The 25,250-nt window shown below is 45.6% G+C and overlaps 1 protein-coding gene across 1 annotated transcript; it reads right to left on the bottom strand.

Annotated features, from left to right (window-relative positions):
• Positions 1-14,636: 14,636 nt before the first annotated feature.
• On the bottom strand, positions 14,637-23,937 carry LOC116501900. The gene is made up of 6 exons (XM_032207533.1): positions 23,877-23,937; positions 22,730-23,005; positions 20,661-20,909; positions 17,190-17,327; positions 16,483-16,602; positions 14,637-14,999 (listed from the first exon to the last, which is right to left on the bottom strand). The coding sequence occupies exons 1-6, from the start codon at positions 23,935-23,937 to the stop codon at positions 14,839-14,841; spliced, it is 1,005 nt and encodes a 334-aa protein (XP_032063424.1). The 3' UTR covers positions 14,637-14,838.
• Positions 23,938-25,250: the final 1,313 nt, after the last annotated feature.

Genomic DNA, 25,250 nt, shown 5'->3' with positions numbered 1-25,250 from the left:
ATGTACACCAATGTGCATGCCCTCAAGGTCTGCCTACCCAGCTGGAGGGCCAGCCGGTGCCCTTGTCCTCTTCCATATTCATGTGAAGAGTTCAGTTCCAGCATCCACACCACGTGCCACCTTCCCTTCCAGGACAGATGTATCTTTTTGGGGGGAGAGAGTGATGGGGACCCTTCCACTCCCCTGCGACCCATCAGCAGAGAGGGGACAGCAAGTCCAGGTCCCCTTGTGGGGAGCAGGAACTGACAGCTCTTGGGCGACATGTAGAAAGGAGATGTACTTCCCTGGGAAAGCATCAGATCAGCTTCACATCAGCATCTGATCGACAAGGGGCTGGCCAGTGCAACACATGGGTGTCCTGCCAGCATAGCCATCCATCTGAGCAAGCTGCAGAAGAGGGATGAGCTTGGAAGGGGATGAGCACACTGCCTTGGTCTAGCCAGAAATTAGCCACAGAGCTGGTTGGTGTTGGAAAGAACGTGAGGAAAGAAGATGGGAGGAGGGATTGGAGTTAGGTCCAAAAAATATGAGAAGCTAATAAAATCTTTATTCCTGTTTCCAACATGAAACAGATGGGGTGCAGAGGATTTTGAATTATCATTCTCAGCAATCCTTTTGCAACAGCAGCCACTGAAATCTATCAGCTTTTTTATCGCAGATGTAAGCCAAGAAAAAAGACAAAAGAAAAGCTGCGGCACAAGAGATGTACAACGTTAGATAAATCTTTCTCATTTATTCATGTCATTCTGCTTTCCTGAAGTTATAGGAAGATCTTCTAAAACCCCTCCCCTTCTTCAGCTTTATCATCTTTCTCATCTTTAGCAAGCACCTCTGTTTGCACAAAAGGAAAAAAGTTACCTGAGGAAAAATGCACTAAGGCCACAGACAAGGCCACACATTACTGATTTCCACATCATGGAAAACCTAGCTTTTCTTTGTTTTTTTTTTTTGTTGTTTCCTTATAAAGAACACACAACAGAGGCACATGCAAATGGAGAGAAAAAGCAACAGCAGCAAGATGACATTTTTGTGTCTGACTTCTATGTTCAGTGGAAGAAAAACAGGCTGAGGCATGGAAAATGCCCTGGTATCTTCCCAGCAAGCAATCCGTGTTGGCAGTGCTGGCCCTGCGGGGCTGCAGGGACCTCTCTTCCCAGCCACAGGAAGCTTTTGTCATTGGGCCCATCAAGCAGGGCAAAAGGAGGCCCTGCCATGTTGAAACCAATGTCCACATTCTGCTCAACGTTGTCTGTTTTTTTTTTTTCCTCAAAGCAGCATCCCTTGACGTCAACTTCTGCTTCCAGCAGGCCCCAGCTTTTTGTCAGCACGTTCATACCACAAACACACTGGGGCAGGGACTGTCCCTTTGCTCTGGGCACAGAGAGAGGCAGCACGGTGCTGTCCTGCTCGCTGGATAACACCTGCTGTGAAGCTGTGACAAGAACTAAGACTGGCATGACTAAAATGCAAGCGGAAAGATGTCAGTGTGTAAAAGTGAGAGAGAAGAGAGGTAAAGCTCCAACAGCAGAATGATATCCTGTACTCCTAATGATGGCCACTACTTCCAGATAATCAAGTTTCTGTCACACCCAGTGCCCACACCCTTGTAAAGTTACAGCCCAAATGACTCAGTGTGGTGGCCCCTATGTCCCAACAGCCTGGTTACAGCCATCAAACTTTTCCCCTGTAGAGCAACAGGCAGAAAGCAGCAAGAAACCACTTCTCGAAGGTCTGTTCAGAAAATGAGCTTGCTGTGCCCAATGAAGAGAAACTCAAGAGAGGTGGCTGTGACTTGATAGTCTTTGTCCCCTGTACACTGTGCATCACAGAAGTGACACCAGGCCTGAGCATTTGTGAGTAGGTCGGGGTGTGTGCACAAAACCAACTTGCTCAGAGATTTTGTACAAGAAAATCTCCTTCCCCTTCCATAAGGCCTCAGGACAGGTTCAGCCACGCGGTCTTCCTACACTATAGGACTACGTATCAAAGCTCCTACGTAAAAGCTCTGGGCACCATGTCACAGCCGGGCAAGCAAAGGGGCCCACCACCCACATGCCAGGATCTCACAGGGAACCCATGCTAGGTGGTCATGGCTCACCCCACTGAGCAGCCCCTTTTTTAGCCAGCATTGAACACCTCCTGTACCAGCTGCTGCTCACAGCTGCGTTCTGCCACAGCCCAAACACCACCCCAAGATGTGATGAGCCTACTAGGCATGGAGATAACCATGGCCCCACAGTCTTCCGCTTACTGCGGAAACCCTCTCTCCTACTCGATACACAGGAAGTAACATTGCCAGGCTAAACACAAGCCGGATAGAAAAACAGGGCACAGACACAAAAGGAGATGTCTCCCAGTACCAAAGTGCTGGACCTGTCTTCAGCTAGGCCTCTCATCCAGCTCATGGCTAAGGATTCTTGGCCTCTGGTTAGCCCGTTGCATTGCTAGAAATCTCCATCTTCTGACACCTGGTAAACCAGAGGACCAAATGCAACCATGACAATGGGGTGTTTCTTTGCAGCCACTGCTGTCTCTGTGGTATTGTTTCCACTGCAAAACCCACAAAGCACTATAGTCATGTGGGTTTGTCTTTGTTGCTTGCTCTCATTTTTACTCTTTCGTTCTTTGTAATACTCTAATCAGTTTCCTCACAGGGAACGAAGGTAAGTATCATACTTACATTTCCATGGAAAGGTGACAGACACCCACACATCTGAAGGGAGCATCTCAAGAGACAAACAAAACAAAACAAAACAAACAAACAAACAAAAACAACAATTACACTAGATCTACTAGAAACGAAACAGTACAAATACACTTAGCATGTTATTCCCAGGAAAGATAGCATGCAATAAACTAATGCGTGCTTGTAGCCCATCTGCTAATTTGCACCACCTTGTCTGACAACAAGGTTAGGTTGTATTAAATGGTGTTTAGGTGGGACTCATTACTCTTCCCTCAAAGTTAGAGTCAGGCAGACACCCTGATCTCACCACCACTTGAGATCCTCACCATGAAAGATGACAAGTACTGAAATTCACACCTATAAATTTCTCACAAAGACAGGCCTTTAGTCAGATGCAGTTTGTGAGGCGAGCAATGAATGTGATATTGAGTGAAACACCAGGTGGGTAAAATCATGTGGAGGATGTAGAAGGGAAGCTTTGGATAAGGCTAAACTTTATACCTGAGAGCTTTCCTGTGTTGGGAGATAAAGCATACCAGCCTGTAAGACTAAGAGCTGGGCTCCACCTGTGCTGCCCTAGGTGGTAATTAAGGGTTTCAGGATGGCACAGTCCCTTCTCCTTTAGCATAACTTTGCAGGACAGGGAGAATTGTGGGCACTGGTTGGAGTGGGAAAGAAGCAATGCCAGCCTTGGCAGAGTGAGTTGCCTGTGCACTGTGAAACACTGAGGATCTACTGGCTTCCACATGCAGCTTCTCCCACTTGGCCAATGAAGGCCACATATCCCCTTCTCTTCACTTCTGACATAAACACACCCAAGAAAGAAAGACGTCCAGCTTGAACAAAGTGGTGGAAACAAGAAGGTCATGAAATCAAAACAAAGACAGCGGAGACACTGACTCAGTAGCTTGGAGCCCAAGGCTTTGACTCCATTACATGCAAACTGAAAGCACTGCTTTGTCTGTGCACAGCAGAAGTATTCCAAAAATGGCAACACACCCTGCCAGTGCTGAAACAGCTGTCTGAAGAAACTTCTTTTTATCCTTCTCTGAAAAAACGTAGATGGGCACTTTCCAAGAGAGACTCACACAGAATAGTCCTTGACTGTTTTTTGTTTGTTTGTTTGTTTGTTTTGAGGAAAATGGCTCCCTTGCTATTTCCATAACACCATATCATCGGTCCTAGGTCCTCTCTCTCTCAGACTCATTTTCTTCCTTTCTACTTGTAAAAACGTGTCAACAGCCAAGCCTCCCAAATACACCTCATATAAGCCTGGTCTAAAGGAGAGTAACTGCCCCAGAAAGAGCACTCTGAAAACCTGCAGCTCACAGCATTGACTTAGGCCCAAGAGGATCTGCATCCCATTGAGCAATTATTCTTGCAGACAGTGCATGTCACTCTTGCTTGTCTGACACTGATTTCCATCATCTGTAACGAAAGAGATTTAAGATCTAACTTTTGGTGTCTTATTCTAGCAATTTCAGTGACCTCACTACTACTGCAAAACACGCTGTGGTTCAAGTAAAAATTTGTTGGCATGATGCTGTCAATCTGTCTTACATGAGAAGCCAGAGGGATGAACAGAACTGTCTCTTCCTGTCTTAGCAGTAATAAATACACAAAGGCCTGTATTAACTACAATATACTTCTTCATCACCAGAGAGATAATGGACTATGCGAGGAAGATATTAGGACAGCTGAGGCCAAGCACTCATTTGTCCAGTTGCAGGAATGTGTCCATTGTCTGGCTCAGATGATCTTGCTTCATGACATGTACAGAGATAACATTTCTCTGCTGACAGGTTATGAGTTTGATGTGACAATGATGCTACAGTTGCCAGCAGGTCTTGTATCATATAGGTATGGTAATAAATGTCAAGGGGGACAGAAAAAAAGCTGCTCTTAGACATGTATCCAGGAAAGACAACTTGTCATCATCATGTAAGTGAGTAATGTTTCTGACATGATCTGACATTCTCCAGAAACCATTAGCTTAACAAATGAATTACTGATCTTTTGCAAAATGTTTTATTTTATTATAGTATTTCAACTTCAGAGAGTGAGGAGCAGTATGAAATAGGTAGCTGGGAGGATGAGAACTGAACCAGGAGACTGAGTACTAAAATCTGGGTATTACATTTTAGCACTAAAATTGCTTATTCCTGGGAAAGGCCCAGAATGGCCTTTACATAGGTCCCCCACACTAAGGAAGGTCTTAACTTCAAATGCAAGCCATCAACACAAGCTTCTTCATAAGCTGTAGGGATTTGTCCTACCAGTGAATATGTGGGATGCACGTATGCAGGCATAAAATGTTCCTTCTAGGAGACCTTGAATAAGCATCTCTGAAGTGGCACTGTAGACCCCCCAAATTGATGTCAAACGTGACTAATTTATTTCTTAAATGATGGAGCTATGATGGCATACGAAAGCCCATTATGGAGCCCTGCACCTACACACAAGGAGACCTGGTCATTGCCACCAGCAAAGTAAGAACTAAACCTCTCAGAAAAATTTCTGAGTGACTTGTCAGCACAGACTTGCTACTGGACATGGAAGTAAGGGGAGGAAAAAATAAAGGTCCTGACACTGATACTTGCCTTACACTAATGCTCTTTGCGCCATGTGCATCAGGGGCCATAGGGCTTGGTGCAGCATAGGGCTTGGTGCAGCCCTTTTGCTCCTCATTGTGGATCCTGACTTTGCAGCCCAGTTTCCCCTGCTTCCTCCCTGGTCCCACAAGCTTTCTGTGCCCTGTGAACCTGGTTTTGACCTTGCTGGTGTCCATCCACTTGGATGCACAGCCATTTCTGCTCACTGACCCATTCAGTCTTGCCAGCTGGCAAGCTGTGAGGACAGAGTGAAGTAGAAAACAGGAGCTGAGACCCTTGCCACCATAACACCCTTGGCTAGCTGGTGCACCAAGACACCCTACTCTCCTGGAAGCCTTATGCAAGCACCTCTGGCACACCAGGGCCAGTCCCTACTTTGATCAGACACGGCAGCACCCCTACTTTCACCACACTGAGTCTGGACAACAGCAGTAAGCCCAGGGTGGGCAGCTCCTCCAGGTGCAGGGACAATAGGGCAGCAGGTCAGGTCACCCTGTCTCGACTCTGCTGCCAGCACATCACACTTGCATGGGAAACACCAGGTGATTGCAGCATGAAGTTACTTGCGCAGTAGCACAGCCTTCTTCACAACAGCACAGATGTGAAAAGTACAGGCAACAAAGCTGCCCATGCTTCTGAGAGTTTACAGCCTATGGCTCCTGTTGTCAGCCTCTAATGGCTAAGGTGCTGTGTCACTCCATTTCTGAGAATTTCTGGTTGTTTAAGATCTTAGTGAGGCAGGCAGAGGAAGTTCTGGGTAACACACGAGTGTTGGGGAACTGTAGGTAAGCTGTGGCTTTTCACAGTGTTTCTATCGAGGCAATACATCAGGGCCAGCTCCCTCTGTCACACTCTTGTGAGTCAGAAGGAAACCAGCACCTAGCATGTTAGCATGGTTAACGAGAGAAGTCCTGTCCACCTGACAGCCTTGGTAAGCACTGTTCTAAACATCCTGGGCAGACAGACATTCTGCAGTAGCCAGACCACCAGACCACAGCTGCATCCTGGACAGACCACCCCACCACATGCAGCACCCCATGGGGTCTCCCCCATCTTGGCAACACCAACACAAAGGTGTCGGGTGCCACTCTATCAGCAAGGCCTTTTTTTTTTTTTTTTTTTTTTTACAGGGGACTAAACAGCCATTCCACATTCCAGCATCACAGATGGACAAGTGGAGGCAGGGGATGACGACATGACATGCTAAGATCCACCAGCAAGTCTAAAGAAGAGCAATTCAAAACAGATGCTCTCACTACCTTTCCACAGCCAAGGTCTAAGTGGTCAAGTTCAGGATGGTGTCACCATTAATTTCATCCACTCCTCCTTGTTTTCATTATAGAAGGGCAGGTTTTTTGTTGACTATGGTCCTTGCTTGTCCCCTACACGCTCAACTTTCAGCTACTTGGTAAACATCTGCTGAACCTTAAAGGCTTCTTTGAAGAGCTGCAAGTTTACAGCACAACCTCAACGGAAAGTTGCTATGGATGTTTTGTGCCCACATAAGTAAGATGCACTGGGTTGGAACTACAGTTGCAGTGGTTATTTATAGTATCATGGAAGTTCCTTGAAGCTCTGCAGCATCCGTAATTCAGCACAAATACTGACAGATACTTTCCTCTCTCACTAAGACTGTTTAACCATTCTTTCCTTTCCTCTCCTTCCCTCTCCTCTCCTCTATCAGATTCATGGCAGCACTGAATCCTACTGTTTTTCTCTCCAGCAAAGAAGAGACCCTCCATCTACAGCTCGCTCTCCAGGGAAAGCTATCAATAGTTGTTTGAATCTGCCCAATAACACAGCTTTAAACTTTCAACAAAAGTTATGCAAACAAAACTCCTTATCATAAACTAAATCATCTGAAGAAAAAGAACCCCAAACCCTCAATGGCTGGGCAGGAACAGAAGTTGCACAATTTACTTCATGGCCTCATAGCACAGCAAGAGAAATCTTGACCCAGGCTGTGCACAGAACATAAAGGGAAACAACAAGTGCTTGCCTGTATTCAACGTACATAAAACTGGCCAGGGCTCTAGGTTTCCACCATTGCTTCTCCCATTTCCATTGGCAAAACCCATCTCAGAAAGTGAGATGAAGAGAAAAATCCAGAAAGGGTTGGCTAGGTTTAGAGAATATGGAATTAAAAATATATAAAGAAAAAAAAAGGTGTTTTTTTTTTTTGTTGTTGTTGTTGTTTTTGTTTGTTTGTTTGTTTTTGTTTTTGCTACTCTGGGGTAGATTTGTTTGCTCCCTCCTTCTCAGGCTTATCAAAGCTAGCACTACACATTCCTTGCAAATGGCTAATGAGAAGAGCACAGAGGAGAAGGTGGGCCCAGGGCCCCATCCTGTGTATCGCCAAAGAGGCTCAGGGGAACTGTGATCTACCACTAGGATAAAAGTGCATTCATCAGGGGAATAAGACTCTTGTCAAACATCAGAGAGAGTAGGTGTGAGGAGGTAGCAGCAGTGACTACTGTTTTCTGAAGGAAGACATTTTATATTCCCTAGGGAGTTTGCAGGACAATGTTGGATGTAGGACTTTGCTAGAGATCCCAGCATCCTCCTCCCCCTTGAGAGAAGAAGCAGTATATATGACTGCTGCTACTCACCATCACATCTGTACGCTCAGTCGTTAAGGCAGCGCCCTTTCTTCCTCTGGGATCCTCCATATCTGACAGTTCACTCTCTGTGGCATCCTCCTCCTCTCTCAGTCCTGCCACAATTCATCCTTTGATGACAGAGGCACCAGCAGCACACACCATCCCACCCAGCAGGTAGCTCCTGCTCCAGGCTTGGTATGTCACCTAGGAAAAGCCACCTTAGCTCACAGTGGGTTCAGACTGTGTGCCACACAGAATCTCATACCTGTTGTCCCACATCCCGTAACTACAGGTTTGTCTGTTATTTCAGAGGAGAAATACCTGAGGATCACTGTGCTCTGATGAAAAGCTTTCACAAGAGTACAATACAAACTCTTAATGTTCATTACTTCAAGCCATAGATTTGTTACAATTCTTTTTAAATAGGCCAAAATATCAGTACATCATCTTTTCCTTTCTTTTTTTTTTTGTTTTGTTTTGTTTTGTTTCTTTGAGGTTGTCTTACTACACGACTCAAAGTGTATGTGTGTACATACACACACATAGAAACATTTCTTAAAATGTTTTACTCATTAGTTTTGGGAAATTGCATTTTACCCTCAAAGAAGAACTTGTGTAAGCCAAAGCTGAGACAGCAATGTTGGAAAAATAGTATAGACACTGAACTGTATTTCGTTATTCCATTTGCGTACAATACAGGAGCAGATAATTCTCTTTAACATACAGTATTTGCAATTCCTAAAGATTTGCTGAAAATGGCTTCCAAGTAATTCATGACATATAATACATCTGTTTCTATACTGCTAGACAGCACTAAAACTATGAGTAGCTGTGATCAATTTGCTGATTAAAAAAAAAGAAATCTTTACAGAATTCAAGTTTGAAGTTTTGCTTTCTCAACTCATTTTCAGTATTAACTATAAAAATCACACTTTAGAAATACAGCTCTGATTAGTGTTTTTAATAACAGAAACTGACTGTTATATGGAATGTACTAACTAGAAAAAGAAACCAAAATAAGCTGACATAGGTCACCCATATTTGCTACATCTGCAGATAGGTTCTTTTACTATTTCCGTTTGGCACAAAAGCATGATGAGCACTCTACAGACAAGCCCTAGTGCCACAGAACCAGCCACTACCCTGACAAGCCCATAAACCCAGTGGGCATAGGCCAAGTGTTCCCATTTCCCGGGGCAGAAACTCATCCCATCCTCACAACACCCACCCAACCCCCAAAGACCATGCAGCAGGTGAAGTGAAAACCCACACATCACTCCACCTACTGCCCACAGAAATCCGTGTTCAGCTCCTTTTGGGATGTTGGGCATCCCTAGTACAGACCAGCAGCTTCCAACCCAGCTCCACAGAGCTGAGACAAGCAAACAGCCCTTCTCCGAACAAAGCTTAAAGGTGATGGGAGGCACAGACTGAAGGAGACGGCAGTGTTAAGTCAGTCCTGGAGCAGGGTGGCTTGACTTGTTGTTTAGAGCCCACCTCTTGTCTGGGGTTGGAAATATTCCCATGAAGATGCCCACAGTGCTGTCAGCGAACACAAGCAGAACCGCTTTGGATGCTTCACGTGCTACTTTAACGTCATTGTTAAACACTTCCTGAGGGGTTTAGCTATGTTTGAATCATTTTAGGAGGACATATATTCCCCTACCCACCACTCTCATGTTCTTTTTCACTAAACATCTTTTGCCCTCCAGGCAGTCTGCTGTGGTATGGCCAGGCAACAGTTTCTTTTGTCCCTACCACCACTAGATGGCTGATGATAGCGTGACTTAGCCACATTGCTTGCATTGCTTGGTCAAGATAGCTAGGCATGTATTGGGTTTACAAGGCAAAGTTGTGGTAGCAGAGGTGCTGCAGTGGTGGCCTCCGTGAGCAGAGCCCAGCAGCTGCCCCACATCAGATCAGAGTCAGCTCCAGCCAGCTCCAAAAGGGACCCACTGCTGGCCAGAGCTGAGCCAGGGAGCAACGCTAGTTCAGCTTATTGGAGAGCAGACTGAAGGAAGGTGAAGAAGAAAAAAAAAAAAAAAAAGGAAAAAAAAAAGACACTGCTGTGTGACAGCAGCTAGGACAGAAGAGCATTAAATGAGACAGAATCACCCCTGCAGCCCCCAAGGTCAGTGAAGCAGGAGGTGCCCCAGGCAGGGAGCAGCAGTTCCCCTGCAGCCTGTGGAGAGACCCCTGGTGGAGCAGGCTGTCCCCCTGCAGCCCATGGGTCCCACATGGAGCAGATCTCCACGCTGCAGACCGTGGAGGAGCCCGCGGTGGAGCAGGTGGATGTGGCCTGGGGGAGGCTGCGGCCCATGGAGAGCTCCCACAGGAGCAGGCCCTGGGCCAGAGCTGCAGCCATGGAGGATGCATGGGAGAATTTTGCTCCCAACAGATGGACCCCCGTGGTACCGGGCTGTGTGGGAGCAGTTCTTGAAGAGCTGCTGCCTGTGGGCAGACCCCTCAAGTTCAGTTTGGAACAGATGGCATCCTGTGGGAGGGAAAACAAAGGAGCAGCAGAGATGAAGTGTTAGGTATTGACCTTAGCCCCCAGTCCCTGTTCCCCTGTGCTGCTCATGGGGAGGATGTAGAACAGTGCGGATGGGGAGAAGGTGTTTTAAGTTTGCTTTTAGTTCTCACTGCTGTAGTCTGCTATCAGTAAGAAATTATTTCTATCCCCCTATGCTGAGTCTGTCTTGCCAACAATTATAAATGGTGAGCAGCTTTCCCTGTCATTATCTCAACCTTTGAGTCCTTTCCGTCATATTTTCTCACCCTCTTCCCTTGAGAAGAAGGGAGAGAGCAGTTGTAGTTGAGTTCAGCTGCCCAGCAGGGTGAAACCACCACAACCTAAGTCTCAGTGCCATAGTTGGCTAAGAGTTGACCTTCATCCCCACAGTCTGGAGTCATGCAAGCAACATTTGAACAAGGTCAGCCAGAAATGTACCATGCTTCCTAGTGGTCCTACATACTACATCGTAGCCCAAACTATCCTCTAACTCCTTGTTTCCAAGTTAAACTACCCTCAATGTAATTACCACAACACCTGCCACCATCTGCTTGCTGGAGAAGTACAAATATTTAGAAGTGCTTCATTTAAGGCCTTCTGATTTCTCAGTAAGAACTCCCCTGCTGTCTCCAGCCTGAGAGACAACTTGCTTCAAGTTGTAATAAGGAAACACAGAGTTCATTGTGAATGAAACCAATGCAAATAGTCACTAGGCTTCAAGGGTCATGGGACTGATGCAGTTGTTTCCTCATTCATTTTACACCAGAGGACAAGAGGGAAGCATTTTATATGTGCTGGACGGACTTCTCTGCCACTAACCTCATACTTGTAGGATCACAGCTCATCTCCACTCAAAGGGTTAGAACAGTCTTTATACCTGGACACTAGGCAGCCTGGCTGAAGGAATAAGCAATACCCAAATGCTAATCCAAGCCTCCATGCTGGCACATGACAAAATTTTTGCATCCATATCTGACAGAAAGGAGTGATGTTGCTCTCCTGGCCACCTTCTGATACTGGTTCTTTGTAGATAGCTTTTGAAGTCCATGCAGCATCTCGCTCCACCCTGAATGGTGGTAGTAATGCCTGATCTTCTGGATGCTGTAGCACTGTGAGAATTTGTTAATGTTAAGGAAATGGTTTTCTGCAATATCTGTCAGTGACACTGCATCCTACAGATGAGTTACACATGAGCTCGTTTACTTATTTTGAAGTGAATTAAAGTCATTCAGAAAAAGTGGCATGAGCTTCCTATATGCATGCCTAAAATCTATTTTTTTTTTTCCAAATACACAGACTTAGATATTCATCAAAAGTTAACCACTACTCACACACCTCTTTAGTATTTACAATGAATGTTTCATTTGCTGTTGTGAACTGGCCTTCTACCAGTTTTGTCTATCTGCTTTCAGACTCACCAACCTCAATCACTTCTGTAGAGCTGATGGTGTGGGCAGAGTCCTAGTCCTCCAGTCCCTACCAGCTGCTGGCTCTTGGTGCACCTGCCTCATGCTAGACTCCAAGCAGGGACCCCAAGAGCTAAGTACACAGCCACTAGGACATCAGGAACAGCAGCCCAGGGTAGGGGCTGGAAAGCAGAGCCCCAGATGTCTGCATTTCCCACAAAGCACAGCTCCCTTGTCCCACCAGCACTTGACAGGCACAGCAATGGACCCTGCCCTACTCACAGCCTTCCCCAGCCAGGGGCTCTGGCTGCCAGGAGGCCCACCACCACCAGTGGCTGGAGGAGACAGCCAGAACCATTGCTCTGGTTTCTTACGATCACATATCATCAGGATATGGACTGAACCCACTGTCTGCACATGGATATGCACACACTGACAGGTTTTATGACACTGTCCTACAGTCTTCTTTTGGTCTGACTTATGAACAAGTGTCCTTGGGATCTCTGTTCCCTAGACTACCCATGCCAGCTCTAGTCACAGTACATTGCAATCATCTCTCCTATTTTGGCCATATGGAAAATTGGAAACCAGCCTGCCTTTTCCATGAAAGCCATAAAGAAACAATAAGTAAATAACAGAACTTAAACACTTCCAAAACAAGTAAGAAAACAGATATTTTTTTTTTTTTACTTTTTTTTTTTTATTAGGAACAAAATCATTGCAGGAAAAAGAAAAGAACACCATAAAAAGAACAATAGCTGGGTATGGGCATGTACAATTACAGGAAGAGTACAGGCTACACAACTTTTCTCCTGACCTCACAGTAGCAGAAAACTTTGCCCTGCTGCTGAACAACCTCTTCAGCAGGGAAGCAAAGAAAACCAGCTGTGCATGTCCTATCTGTCTTGAATCCTAAAATCTCAGACTCTTATCTCAAGGGGAAAAAACCTCCCACCCAGACTGGGGGTATGACAGTAAGGGTGCTAAGAGCAGCTGCAGCATCCCCAGCCATCCCAGAAACAGGAGAGCAAGGAGGTGAGCTGGAGCCAGACAGGCTAGCCCAGCAATGTCCCCTCACCAACCCTTGGCCCCAAAATGCTGGCACATTTGTAGCACAGCTGGGAGCAGCGTTTAGCCCCTGAGGCTACGCATGTGCTGAAGCTGATCATCCCCTGCCTGCCCCTGCCAGAAAGGGCAGAGGAGCAGCAGTGCTGGCCACATCTCCCCATTTTCACAGCTGTGGCCCCCCTCCACAGAGCATCCCAGTCACTGTGCTGCATAAGTGCAACTGCCACCCCAGCACCCCACGTCACACACTTTTTTTTTTGTCACTCAACTCATGGCCTTTGAGGAATGTTGGTGCCAAAAGGAGATAGCACAGCACCACAAGAAAAGTCATCGTCTCCCTCTTACCATGGAAAAACCTGATTCCTACGGCATCCTTAAAGAGTGGAGATGAGCTGAATCATTGCCAACACAGCACACAGGATCCAAAAACCTTTTAGACAGCCACAGAACATGGGAACAAGGAGCAGAACAGCCTATAGCTGGGCACCACCGACGCAGAGCTTTGCCATGTGCAGACACAAAGGATGTCCAGGTGAACATGCAGACACCCCGCCAGCTCCCCCACCTGGGAGAAAAGCTCTCAGCAGGTTTTTCTTCTGCAAGGGTACCTGCAGACCTCAGGGGGTGGGTGGCATTCACAAGGCACACCTCCAGCCTGCTTCCAAGGTACTTGGGACAGCATCAGCATGATAACAGAAGGGACAGAGCAAGGGAAAAGAGAGAAAGACAATGCACCTCCATACCCCATCCATTTCAGACCCAGCACCTCACTTTAACTTACCAGAATGTACCCATGCAGTAAACACCCTGCTCTGGTAACGCATCCTGGAGCACTCAGGTGGCTCAGCAGCCCCCAGCAGCTTTGTCAGAGACTCGACTACCTGCAGCAGGGGATCAAGCCCTTGCCCTCTCCTCCCTCTTCCCTGAAGGTCTACCCCAGCTGTGGCACTCACAAGCCTCCCGTAAGCACGGCAGGATGCTTGCAGTGTCAAGGCATGCTTAAGGGACCCCATAAATCGCTGCTGTCTGTGCAGATAGTGCAGCACTGAGAAAGCCTACACACACAGGCAGATGGCCAACCTAATCAGCTTGTGGTAAGTAGCTAAACCATTATGATAAAGGCACTAATGCTTGCATTGATGAATAATCTCAGCATTATAATCAATGTTTCAGCCAAAATTAATGCACCCAAGCCCCAGGCAACCTCCTGCTGAAGGCAAGCAAGCTAGTGATGGAGCTGTTTGAGCTCTGACAGCCCAAGCAGTTACATTCTGGTAGAAGGTATCTGACAGCCCCCTGCCATCACAGGGCATCAGGATGTGAGCAAGCCAGCAGAGCTTCCTGCCCACCGCTTCACACCTCACACAGTTTGTGGTGAGGCCCAAATCTCAACAGGGTCTGGAGCTCAGAGGAGCACTTCAGATAAATACCTGGCACTGCAGATACTTAGCTGAAAACTCGGTCAAACTCTTTGCAAAGACTGTGAAAAAAATGCCTTGAAATCTCCTGAGAAGAGGCTTTCTCAGGAAATTTCTGGCAGGTCCTCATTTCTATCTGGAACCGGTGTGATACTACAATCCACCTGTCCCTTGCAGGAGCCACTGGCTGGCAAAGATGGGGGAAAGCATGAAGAGGGCAGGGAGAAGGATCGCCCATCCAATCTCAGGCTGTCCTCAGGGCTCTATCATGTAACTGCAGGTCTGCTAATAGGCAAAGCACCAGAGAGCTGCCCAGTTTTGTTAGGGAACCTGCCAGCCCATGGTAGCATGGCCTTGGAGCCACACTTTTTTTTGTTTGTTTGTTTTTTTTTAAATGAGGTTATAGCAGGCCTGACACATCACATCTTTCCCCTGCTAAAATTTTCCAGACCAATTCTTATACACAGTGAGACTATGGGATGCAAAGGATGGGTGTCACAGGCTTCAGGAGAGGGTTAAACAGCAACCATGTCACATTAGTCATCAGTTGGGTCCGGGAAACAGTCTGAGGCATGTTCCTGGCTTTCCACGTAACCTATCATCTCCTGTTCTGGCATTTCCTCAGGTTCTACCACCACTGGAAAATTTTCTTCCACCAGGGGCAAGGGCTCAGTGCCTGGACCAATCTGGGCAGCATCTGGAAAAGAAGGGGGAAACAGCTTACACATGTGTGCAACACATTTAACCCTGTGGAAGTTACCCCCTCCGCTCCCCAGCCCTCACTGCTGCAAGCTGCCCAACCAGCTCAAGCACCCCCTTCCCCAGGCTTCTACAAGCCACATTTCAATATGCTTTATAATTACTCATTTATGGAGCTTCCTCTGCAAGACACATTGGTGCTGAAGCTCTCGGGGCCCAGCAAACCAAAATATACCAAAACATACCAAATCCAAATCTATTCAGTTTTATTTGAATCATAAAAGCTGGCTAAATGTACATTTTTAATATGTTCTCACCTTAACACTTCCCACATGCAATTCTGCTTTTACTAAGTTGTAGAAAAATTAAATATGGGATGTTTTGTTAGTCAAACTGATACTGTGGAATTTTTTAAAATAGAAACAAGTTCTACATTATTTATATTAATATTAAACAACTACCTGAATGACTTGCATTTTTTTCCCTTTCTTGCACTATATTCAATGAATGCTTCTTTAACAACGATTTAATTATGATGCTCCCTTCTTTAACAATGATTTAATTATGATTCTTCTTTAATAAGTGCTTTTAATAAACTGAAGGCAGAGCAATGAAGCATCTAAGGATAGACAAAAAGCACAGCCAAGCAGGTGAGAGGCCATGCACAGTACAGCAAAGGACAAAGGGAGCAGAGGCAGCAGAGCTGAGCTATGACCTGTGTAATGATGTCTGCGCTGGACCTACTTCAGCTGTTGATGATGCATTACTAAGGAAGGTATTGCCAAGCATTCATGTTTGTGACATAAATTTGAGGGAAACAATGCAAAAAGCGGAGTATTAATATCAAGTGTTCACAGATTTCTGAAGGGTTTTCATTGCTGCATTCTCTTGACCACACTGTGCAAAAGCAGTGGGGTTTTATTATCCGTTATTTTGGAGGATATAAAATATGGCTGTATTCCTATTTTGGCCCCAGTTTAAGGAAATATGCAAGCCTCTGACTTTGATAGGATTTAGCCCTGTTTGCAGCATATTGGTAGATGCTGTCCCAAAGAAGACGTCTGCCTACTAAAACAATGCTGATTCTTATAAAATCAAACTGATGATAAAGGAGAGGGGTGATAAAAATTGCGGAAAAGCTGCTAATTTGGGGTGGGGGTTGCTGTTTGTTTTTCTTAAGAGACATTTTAGCACAGGACACAGTGGCACAGGCAGCATGCAGCCTGCTGGCAGCACCCTCTGCAGGACGCTTTCGAGAAGACTGCTGCTACATCCCACGGCTGGCTGAGGGCAAGAGCTACCCAGTACAGCACTGATGAGCGACCTGCTGCAACTTCTGTCACCCAGACAGAACGGGCCTAGCAGCCCGCACTAGCTATCCCCAGGCTTCCCTCTGCAGCCAGGTCCCTCCCTGCTGTCCCACACGTCCATTTCACCCTCCTCAGCAGGCTGTCTGGTGTGAAACAAGTCACTGGACACACCTGGCACTGGAGGGCAGTCGATTTGGGCAGCTTGAGCCTCCACATGGTCTCCATTGGGGGGGCTCTTCACAGCTTCACTGGAGACCACTGACATCGCTATTCCGTCATCTTTTTCATCCTCTGAAAAGCCAAAAATCAGAGACTTGAAGGGAAGAGGCCCCCAGCAGCACTGGAACATTCGCCACAAGGCCAGGCCTCCAGCACCCACTCGTGGCTCCCCCTCACATGGTGCTGGCCCCACTCCCAGAGCAGACAGATGCCAGCATGGAGGGCCACTGCCAGCCTGACAGAGACCAGCCTGGCCATGCTGCCAGGATCACAGCTTGAGGTGGCCACGCAGGGAGTGAGCACTTGGGGACAGGTGCTGACAGAGGACAGCCAGCAGCAGCCGTCAGGATCAGGCCCAAAAGGGGGCTCCATTTTCTCCATTTGCTCATAGAAAACACTTTGCTGTGTTTCTTTCTGGCACACACAAGCAAATATAAACTGAAAAGAGGAAAAGCACAGTTTTCTTCAAGATCCCGCCACTCCTAATGGTTGCCTCTCCGTGAGTAGGTTTCTGCTCTGCTGGGTCAAGGGAGAGCTAGATGGAAAGTGACTAACCACCGAGGTGAGGCCAGTTCATGCTGGGGCTATTTCTGCCCCAACCTGTACATACACTATCCTCTGGCAGATCCACCCCAGGGGCAACAGAGCTCCCCACTCACCTGAAGGCACTGGGATAAACTTGTGCTTCCTCTTCATGCAGCAGCAGATGACTGAGGACACAACCACCACCAGGATAGCTGCACCCCCTGCACATCCTGCCAGGATGTAGATGAACAATGGGTACTGCAGCAGGTCTCCTGTAAGAAGGACAGCATTGTTAGTTGCCAGGGCAGGCAAGCTTCTTTCTCCCGGCTGGAGAAAGCCCCACAGACAGATTAGGGCACATGGGCATTACTGTTGCCCATTTTTCTCAAGGATTCTTGAGAGAAATTATGAGCTGTAGCATATCATCATTTATGTCACATCATTTAATCATTGTATGGAATTTTTCTTTATGTAAAAGGCTTACACAACTATGCTGTGTGTATTTGTCTGTTTCTGTCTACTCTGACCAATAACATCTCAGATAATCCACACTTGATCAAATTTAATGGAGGAGGTGATGGTTTTAAAGATGCTACATTTCAAGAAGTTTTATGTCAAGAAGTTTTGTGAAACTGAAAGCCCAGAAGAAGACCTAAGCTAGCATCTCCTGCTGAAAGGAGAGCCACAGTCTGCCGTCAGTGCTCAGATTAGGCTTCAGAGAATCCACTTGAGATAGCAGTATAGCAACTACACCAACCTCAAAGGAAGTGCAGGCTCTGATCTGACTTTGTCAGACACCAGAGAATCCAGCCACCAGGGCCAAAGCTGTAGGGAAGATTTCATTGCTGCTCAGGGAAGGATTTTTCTTTATTGTCCTCCCCAGCTGAGATCATGCAAAACTCCTAGCAGGAGGCTAAGGCTGCAGATGGCGGAGCAGAAGGCTAGGCACACGCTGGTGGTAATTATTACCCAGCTCAGAGACCCTTGCTCAAGGCTGCTGTGACAGGTCATATGAGCAGGGACTGCTGTAGTGAGGGTGAGCAGCGAAGCAGGCAGAGACCGTCACAGGCTTGCAGGAGAGAGAGATCCATCCAGACACGCTCCTTTAGGACAATTTGTTCCACGCTGGGGTATCCAGTAAGAAAACTCTTCATCCCAACATGGAAAAAGGCAACAGCTCAAATATCTCTGTAGTATACATTCCTTAAAAGCACGCTAAACCTCACCATAGCTTTTTGAATCATTGGGACCTCTTCTTGCCTGCTACTCAGCCCCATTGAACAAGACAGCAGTAGCTTCACTTAGCAAGGCTGAACAACTAGGAACCAGAGCAGCTATCCAAACACAGAACTTCTTCACTTTCCCTGCACCTCTCTTTTTAAAAACACTCTGGCTAAACTCTGGGCAGCACCACTCAGGTTCCTCCAAGAAGGCTGCAGACAACTCCTTCCTGAGCTGGGTGCAGCACAGCATCAGCACAGTTCTCCTGCTTGGCCAACCTCTATAAGGAGAGTTACCACATTTTTAGAAGTCTAGGCTCAAAATTAAACTTTCAGCAAATGAGAAATCATTGTCCTGATCATTTTAATTCCTATGAGGAAAACTCAAGAGAATATTGTCCAAAGCATAAAATGTTGAAAATAGTCTTGAATATTTCTTAAAAATTTGCCATTTGTTCAGAAAGTCTTTCCAAGATGAAGTATGTTAAAAAAAATCAAAAATAAAACAAGCAGTAATTAAAATATGAATAATAAAATCCTTTTATGTATGTTGACTTGTAAATTTCTGAGCCATTTGTTTTAGATTCTCCACAGTGAGAGCCCTTTGGTGCCTTGGAAATTTATAAACATTTCTGTCAAATTGTCTTAAACACTTAAAATTAATTTCATCAGCCAACAGGTTGCCTAAATGATTGCTTTTACAATAGATCTTGCGCCTGAATTGGAACAGTGAAAAAACTATATTTATCCCTTTGTTTGGAACAAATAATTACGCACAAAATGAGTTAGTCATTAATTCATTTAGTTGAACTTATTTCTCTCTTAATTTTTCTAGTATCAAAAATGGCTTTAGCTCACTTCTTATGAATGCGACTGCATTTGGTGACTAAAAAGTAAAATTGCTGCTACTTCCCTGCTCTCACGCCCTTTCCAGTACGTGTTTATGCATGTGCTCATCCCAGAGCTATCACCAAATTCCCTCGTGGGCTTTTGAAGAGGAAATGAGAAACTGATATCGCACCCAGGGGACTGGGCAGCCACCCAGAATAAACAATGGTAGCTGTCAGCACTTGTGTAGTTTATCTTGATTCAGAGCTCACAGACATTTGCGTCCTCATTCCCCAGTGTCTCAGTTAACTTGGGTCTGACCATGCTGAACAACTTTTGGCCAATTCAACTGGACAAAATTCAGATTGCTGCTCCACAATCACAAATGCCAGACTTGTACAGGCTGGCCCACAGCACCAATGCAACCAAACACAAACAGCCCATGGCATTTCTGTCAAGTGCCAGAGCACACAATTTGGTGCTTAGGTCAGTATTTTTGCTTTTATACCAACTCTACGCCAGTCTTGAGAAAAGACAGTACCCAATCTGCTGTAGAGTTGGAACATTTCAGGCAATTTCTAAAACACTAGGTGCTATTGCACAGTATAATTTAACATAGCAAAGCTATGTTAAATTACTTATGACTAAGTCAGTCAAAAGTCTTATAGTTAAATCATGTTATCCTGACACAGTTCTGATGACATCTTCACTGCCAGGGAGGACAAAAACCTTCGAACCTTTACTACTGGAGATGCAAGTAAATATCTAATCAATTTGATTTTTTTTTTCTTTATTAAAAGTCAGCTTACAACACTAACCAGTGCTTTGCATCATGAGGTTATGGCAATCCTAGGATCCAGATTTACTGTCTCATTAAAGCAGGTTACTCAGCATTTATGGAGAGCTTGCAAAGGGATCAAGTCATGGCCTTCCCACAGAAGTGCATACCCAAGCAGGGACACAAATATATACACACTTTTTTTTTTTTTTTTTTTTAAGTAAATTACATCTTTACCACACCTCTGATAATGCAGGGCTGATAAAGATATTTATATGCTCTGGTATATCTTTGTATTGGTGATCTAGACAAGGAGAGAAGAGATGAGGCAAAACACCTCATCTGAATTCAGACCTGGTTGTTGCTGCTGGATTAGAATAAATGTTTTTCCAAGGATGTTGCACAAATTGCAAGGCAGTGAGGGTAACAGGTGGATGTAAAAGTAGGAAACATCTCGTGTTTCTACACTGACTCTTAAGAGCATACAGAATCCCCATCATTGGAAGTAGAAAAAGAAATACAGATATCCTTCCTGGCAGCAGAGTTGGGGAGAAGGACCTGCTGAACAAAGCTTCACCCTTTCTATGACTGTAGGCTCCATTTGAGACAGAGCAGGAAGAAGGAAGTCAATGGGACACTTTCTAACGGGGGATATGGTAAAGTCTGGAAGGCAGCTGCCTGAAGACAGAAGACCTCATTTTTATATTGACAACAACAAGTCCTAAGATTCCCACCACAAGAGACCAAGAGGGAAGTTTTCTGGCGATGCCATTACTCACCATAGCTGCAAGACAACACAATGGGCCCGCGCCTCGTGATGCCGTTCTTGTGGTGAACCTCACATACAAACTCCCCAGGCATGGTTCTGTCCAGGCGAACCTTCTTCCCACCATCCTTAATGCAAGCCTCAGAGGTCTTCAGCTCACTGCCATTCAGCAGCCACTCAAATCTCATCCTCTCATTGCTGGACACGTTGCAGGACAACTCTACGGTCCCATCAGGGAAGCACTGGATAGCAATGGCTGGCTCTGGTCATGCAACACAGGACAACAGGAATGGGGAGGGAAGAGAGACAATGAGCAGACTCAGCAGTGACTGAGAACTGGGCAGGAGCTTTTCCTACCAGGAAGACTCCCACGGCATTTGCTGTTAGCCAGGGTGCACAACAATTAGTAACCACTCTTCAGTGTCTGCTCCCAGCCCTTGGCAGGACTCACTCAACCCTACTGCTGCCCCTTGGTCAATGTTCTAGGGACATCACAAAAATACAGCCTCTCTTCATTTTCCATGTAGAAACTGATAAAGATAGCAACAGAAACCCATGATCTGAAGATCATGGACACACCTGGGGGCCAGAGGCTTCTTCCATAATCAATGGATACCTGTAGCTTCAGAGGAGATTCAGCCCTCTCCTTGACCAGATACTTTTGCTATCACTGTCTCTACTTCTGTTTTAGTGAGAAATTAGTACAGATCATGCCTGTGCCTAACATAGGTACCGATACAAGACATCCACAGATAGAATGGCCCAGGCTAGGACAACTGAAACTGAAGGAACGCATCGATGATCGTATTACAAAAGAGAGAAAATCAGAAAAACAATCTATTAAAAGGAACCAATCTTCTACTTTGCAAATACAGACTAAACAGAGAGGCTGTGTGGTTTTATGACCATAAGAGTTGCATTGAGAATATCTATGCAAATCATCCATGTAAACAAGCTCAGAAATCACCCTCCTCAACTATGACATCAACTTCAACTAAAATTACTACCTCCAGAAATTCCTTTGCTGTGAAATTGTTTCCCTAACTTTATGTGGCAACAGAACTCAAGGAGAAGACAAAAGTTCCCAGAGTAAGTTCACTGAAATAGAGGTAAAAACCAGGGCACTTTGCAATCTTTGCTTACTTCTCATCTAAGCCCCTGATCTTTTCTGGCCAAGGAGTCACATCTTTGACCTACTCTCTGTGGCAGTTCTGCTTGTTTGCACTTGAACAGCGTAAGGATTCATTTGTCTTCACTGAGATCAGTTTGCTTTGACATTTTCATTACACTTTCATGCACTTCAATTTCTCTTAAAAACTTCTAAGTGAAAGCTCTGTAAAAGGAACAGTGGAGATGAGGACAAGACCCATGGTTAGTGGCTATCTAGAGCAATGTTCAGCAAGGGGCTGAACCTGTTTAAGCCTTCTCTCTATTAACCCAAGCAACAAGCTGGATTCTGTATCAGTGACTCCATTTCCTTCTTTTCAGTCCACAGGTGGATGACCAGGTAAATGAAGGGGAGTGGGAATGCTGAGGCCACAGGGATGACATCAGAGAGCCTGGCAAGTTAAGGTACCTACTGCATGTCTCTACACAGACCCAGGAGATACTGACCTCAAAGCTGATAGTGGGCAGGAAAAAACTCAGAAAGTCATACCTGGACTCTTTCACTACCTTTTTGCAACTGCACAAAGCAGTCTCTTCATGAGACCCATCAGGAAGATTGTTCTAGAAATGGACTGAAATCTCCAGCTGCATGTCTATATACTGTAGACTCAGCTTTAAAAATACTTTATGCTGCTGCCTTTTATGTAAGAAAAAAAAATAGTACATAGCTCAACTGACTGGCTACTCGAAGGGAGGCTCAACAGACAGGAAAGACTGACAACACGGATGTCAAAAGCATTTCTTTAGCTTATGCTCACTATTTCTGCTCTGAGACTTATGAAGCTGTGCCTTCTGTTCCAGAGGCCCCTATAGCTCCTGCAAGCTCAAGAGGTGTCTTTAAAAGAAATTCAAGGCAGCAGCTTCCAGACAGGCTCACGGATTCACAAGCTATTTATTGCTAACAAAGTCACTTACCAAGTACTTCCAGTGCAAAGGATTTGGTGATGTCATTAAAAACAAACTCATAATTTCCTTCATCCTCCTTCTCCACACTCCTTAGCACTAGAGAGCCATTCTGCAAGTTCAGACGTCTGTAACATGTGCCACAGCTGACCAACCAAGTACCATTTACCATGTTTACGAAGCATCTCTCATTGTCCTTGCTCATTTTGGAGAGGTTCTGCAGGTTTTCAAGTCCTATAGGAAACATAGCTGAGCTGCCACTGAGCACACCAATTGTGGTGACAGAGCCTGGAAGGAGAGCACAGAGTGTAGGCAGTGAGCTTTCTGTGTGTCTGTCTGTCCATCCATCCTCAGCTGCCTCCCAAAAGGGCAAAAACTGAGGTCAGATGTAAGAGGGACCCATCCCTATCAATAGTCTGGGGACACCAGGAGTCAAAAAAAAAAAATCAGAGGAGCAGGAAGGGTGACAGTATGCCTTCTATAAAGGTTAGCTTTCTTTGCTGCTACTGTGAGGGTTGTCACCATGCACACAGTGACACGAGTCTGAACAGCTGGTCTTTCCTCTCCCCAGATTTTACATGACCCTACCCTCTCTCTGCCACTTCTCCGGTTGCTGCATGTCTGTGCAGAGAAAAATGCTTAGGGCATTAATGCCATAGGTGTAGCGTAGGTGATAGCTGAAATAATTGCTGCTTGCACAGCTTCTTTTACCTAAAGAGTACTGTCGCAGTGTCTGCGTGAACAAGCTTCACAGTATCTCTGCACATTATTAAAGTTGCTGTACTCAAATCACAGATGGGTAAATAGCAGGATGACAGCAGCTCAGGGACTGACCCAAGGTCATACCAAGTGTCAGGAACAGGACCACACTGCTCTCCAACCCTCCAGCCAGCAATTTACATACAAGGATCTTACGTTCTCTGTTGAAATGCTTTTACAGACACTGGGAAAGTACTATATTGTTAGTTACAATTAGTTTGCTTAAAAAATGTATATACATCTTCCCATAGTCTGACTGCTCCTTTCATGCATTAGCAGTTACACTACTTGATGTATCACAGAGCCTGGCAGAGTCCTTAAAGATCTTGGAATAAAATTAAGGTGTCCAACAACCTAGGCAAATCTGTGCCACAATGCCATAAAGAAAAATCCCACTTACCATCAGTAACAGTTATTATCACCAGCAAGCACTGCAGAATAAAAGGAGAGTTGAAGTCCATTTTAAAGAACTCCTTGCATCACATGCAGAGACGACAATCTGGCTACAGAGCTCAGTGAATATAGTGTTCAGGAAATGATGTCAGAAGCAAGAGTGAAAAAAAAAAAAAAAAGAAAAGAAACTCCATACTGGACAGATTGAATAATGTTACAAAATAGACCTGCAAGGTTTTGGGTGACTGAATTCAGACTAAACCGACACGAGCCACAGTGTGCTTTGCAAAGTCCTGCACCTTGGAGCAGGCTGCAAGTGTGAGACTAGGACTGGGAGGTGAGGAGAAGGAAAAGCACTCCTGATCAACTCACCCCACTTAGCAAGATGCCAATGCAGAGACTGGGCAGAGGGGAAAAACCTATTTCTTTCGGTCTTTTCCAGTTTATAGAAGTACAGAATCCCCACATCGAGAAGTCTGTCCAGTCAGATAAAGCACTGCATATACAGGCTGATTTTCTGCAGTACCAACAACTGTCCCTCACCAGCAGTAGGTGTGGGAGAATACTCTCCTTCTGTATACAAGGGCTACCTTACCAGCCTGAACTTTGCTGGGCTCTTCCAGTGTTGTGATTGTATCTGCCAGGAAGGAAAAGGTTCTCTGTACAACCACCCCAAGCGAAGAACACAGGCTATAGAAAGCTAAGTTGCATTACAAATCCAGACCAAATACAGCCTGAAAGCCATTCCAGCTCTTCGGAATACAGCTCCTAGAGATGAGACCAGAAAGCCAGCCCTGAAGAACCCCTGTTGAACACATATTCACAGGGCCAGTGCAACTGCCCCGCTTACTTTGTTCACACTCTGAGAGGACTTAAAACTCACTGGTATTTCACACAGAGCATGGAGGAGGAGTGCTGCACACAAGCAACGCAGCAGAATCTGACACAGCATTAGAGCCAGCATCTCACTGTTTTCAGACACGCTTAGCAGATGTGCTTGGAAACAACTGCAACAGGAGTTCAGGATGCAGCTGGTGATCTTATGCTTTTGCATTGTTTCCCTGGATGCGCAGCCCATTAAGTTAAGAAAGCTCCACATGGTGCAATTCTGTATATCAGCATGTTTCTAAGAAATAGTTAAATCCCTTACATGTGCTGTTTTTCAAACAGTTTGGCTCTGCTTAATAATTCCACATTTTGGCCAGTGGTTTGGCCCCTCCAACTTCTTAGTAATGACAATTAAGTCTACTTTCTGCTCCTAGTGTCTAAAACATACAGGTTTGCTCAAGGCTACCACAGCACCATCCTGCCTTTACCATACATGCATAGGACAGTCCTAAATTGATCTACGATGTGACAGAAATAGCCTTCTCTGAGAAAA

Source organism: Aythya fuligula, chromosome 1 (genome assembly GCF_009819795.1).
Source record: "Aythya fuligula isolate bAytFul2 chromosome 1, bAytFul2.pri, whole genome shotgun sequence".
Lineage (NCBI taxonomy): Eukaryota > Metazoa > Chordata > Aves > Anseriformes > Anatidae > Aythya > Aythya fuligula.
This window is presented reverse-complemented; position numbering and strand designations above follow the sequence as displayed.

Bases quoted from the DNA above. Each gene is read 5' to 3' on its own strand.
- LOC116501900 (XM_032207533.1), bottom strand. From the start codon at position 23,937: ATGGACTTCAACTCTCCTTTTATTCTGCAGTGCTTGCTGGTGATAATA. The intron at 23,006-23,876 runs GTAAGTGGGATT...CTCTCCTTCCAG, and splicing joins GATAATAACTGTTACTGATG to GCTCTGTCACCACAATTGGT. The intron at 17,328-20,660 runs GTGAGTAATGGC...TCCTTCTTACAG, and splicing joins TGTGTTGTCTTGCAGCTATG to GAGACCTGCTGCAGTACCCA.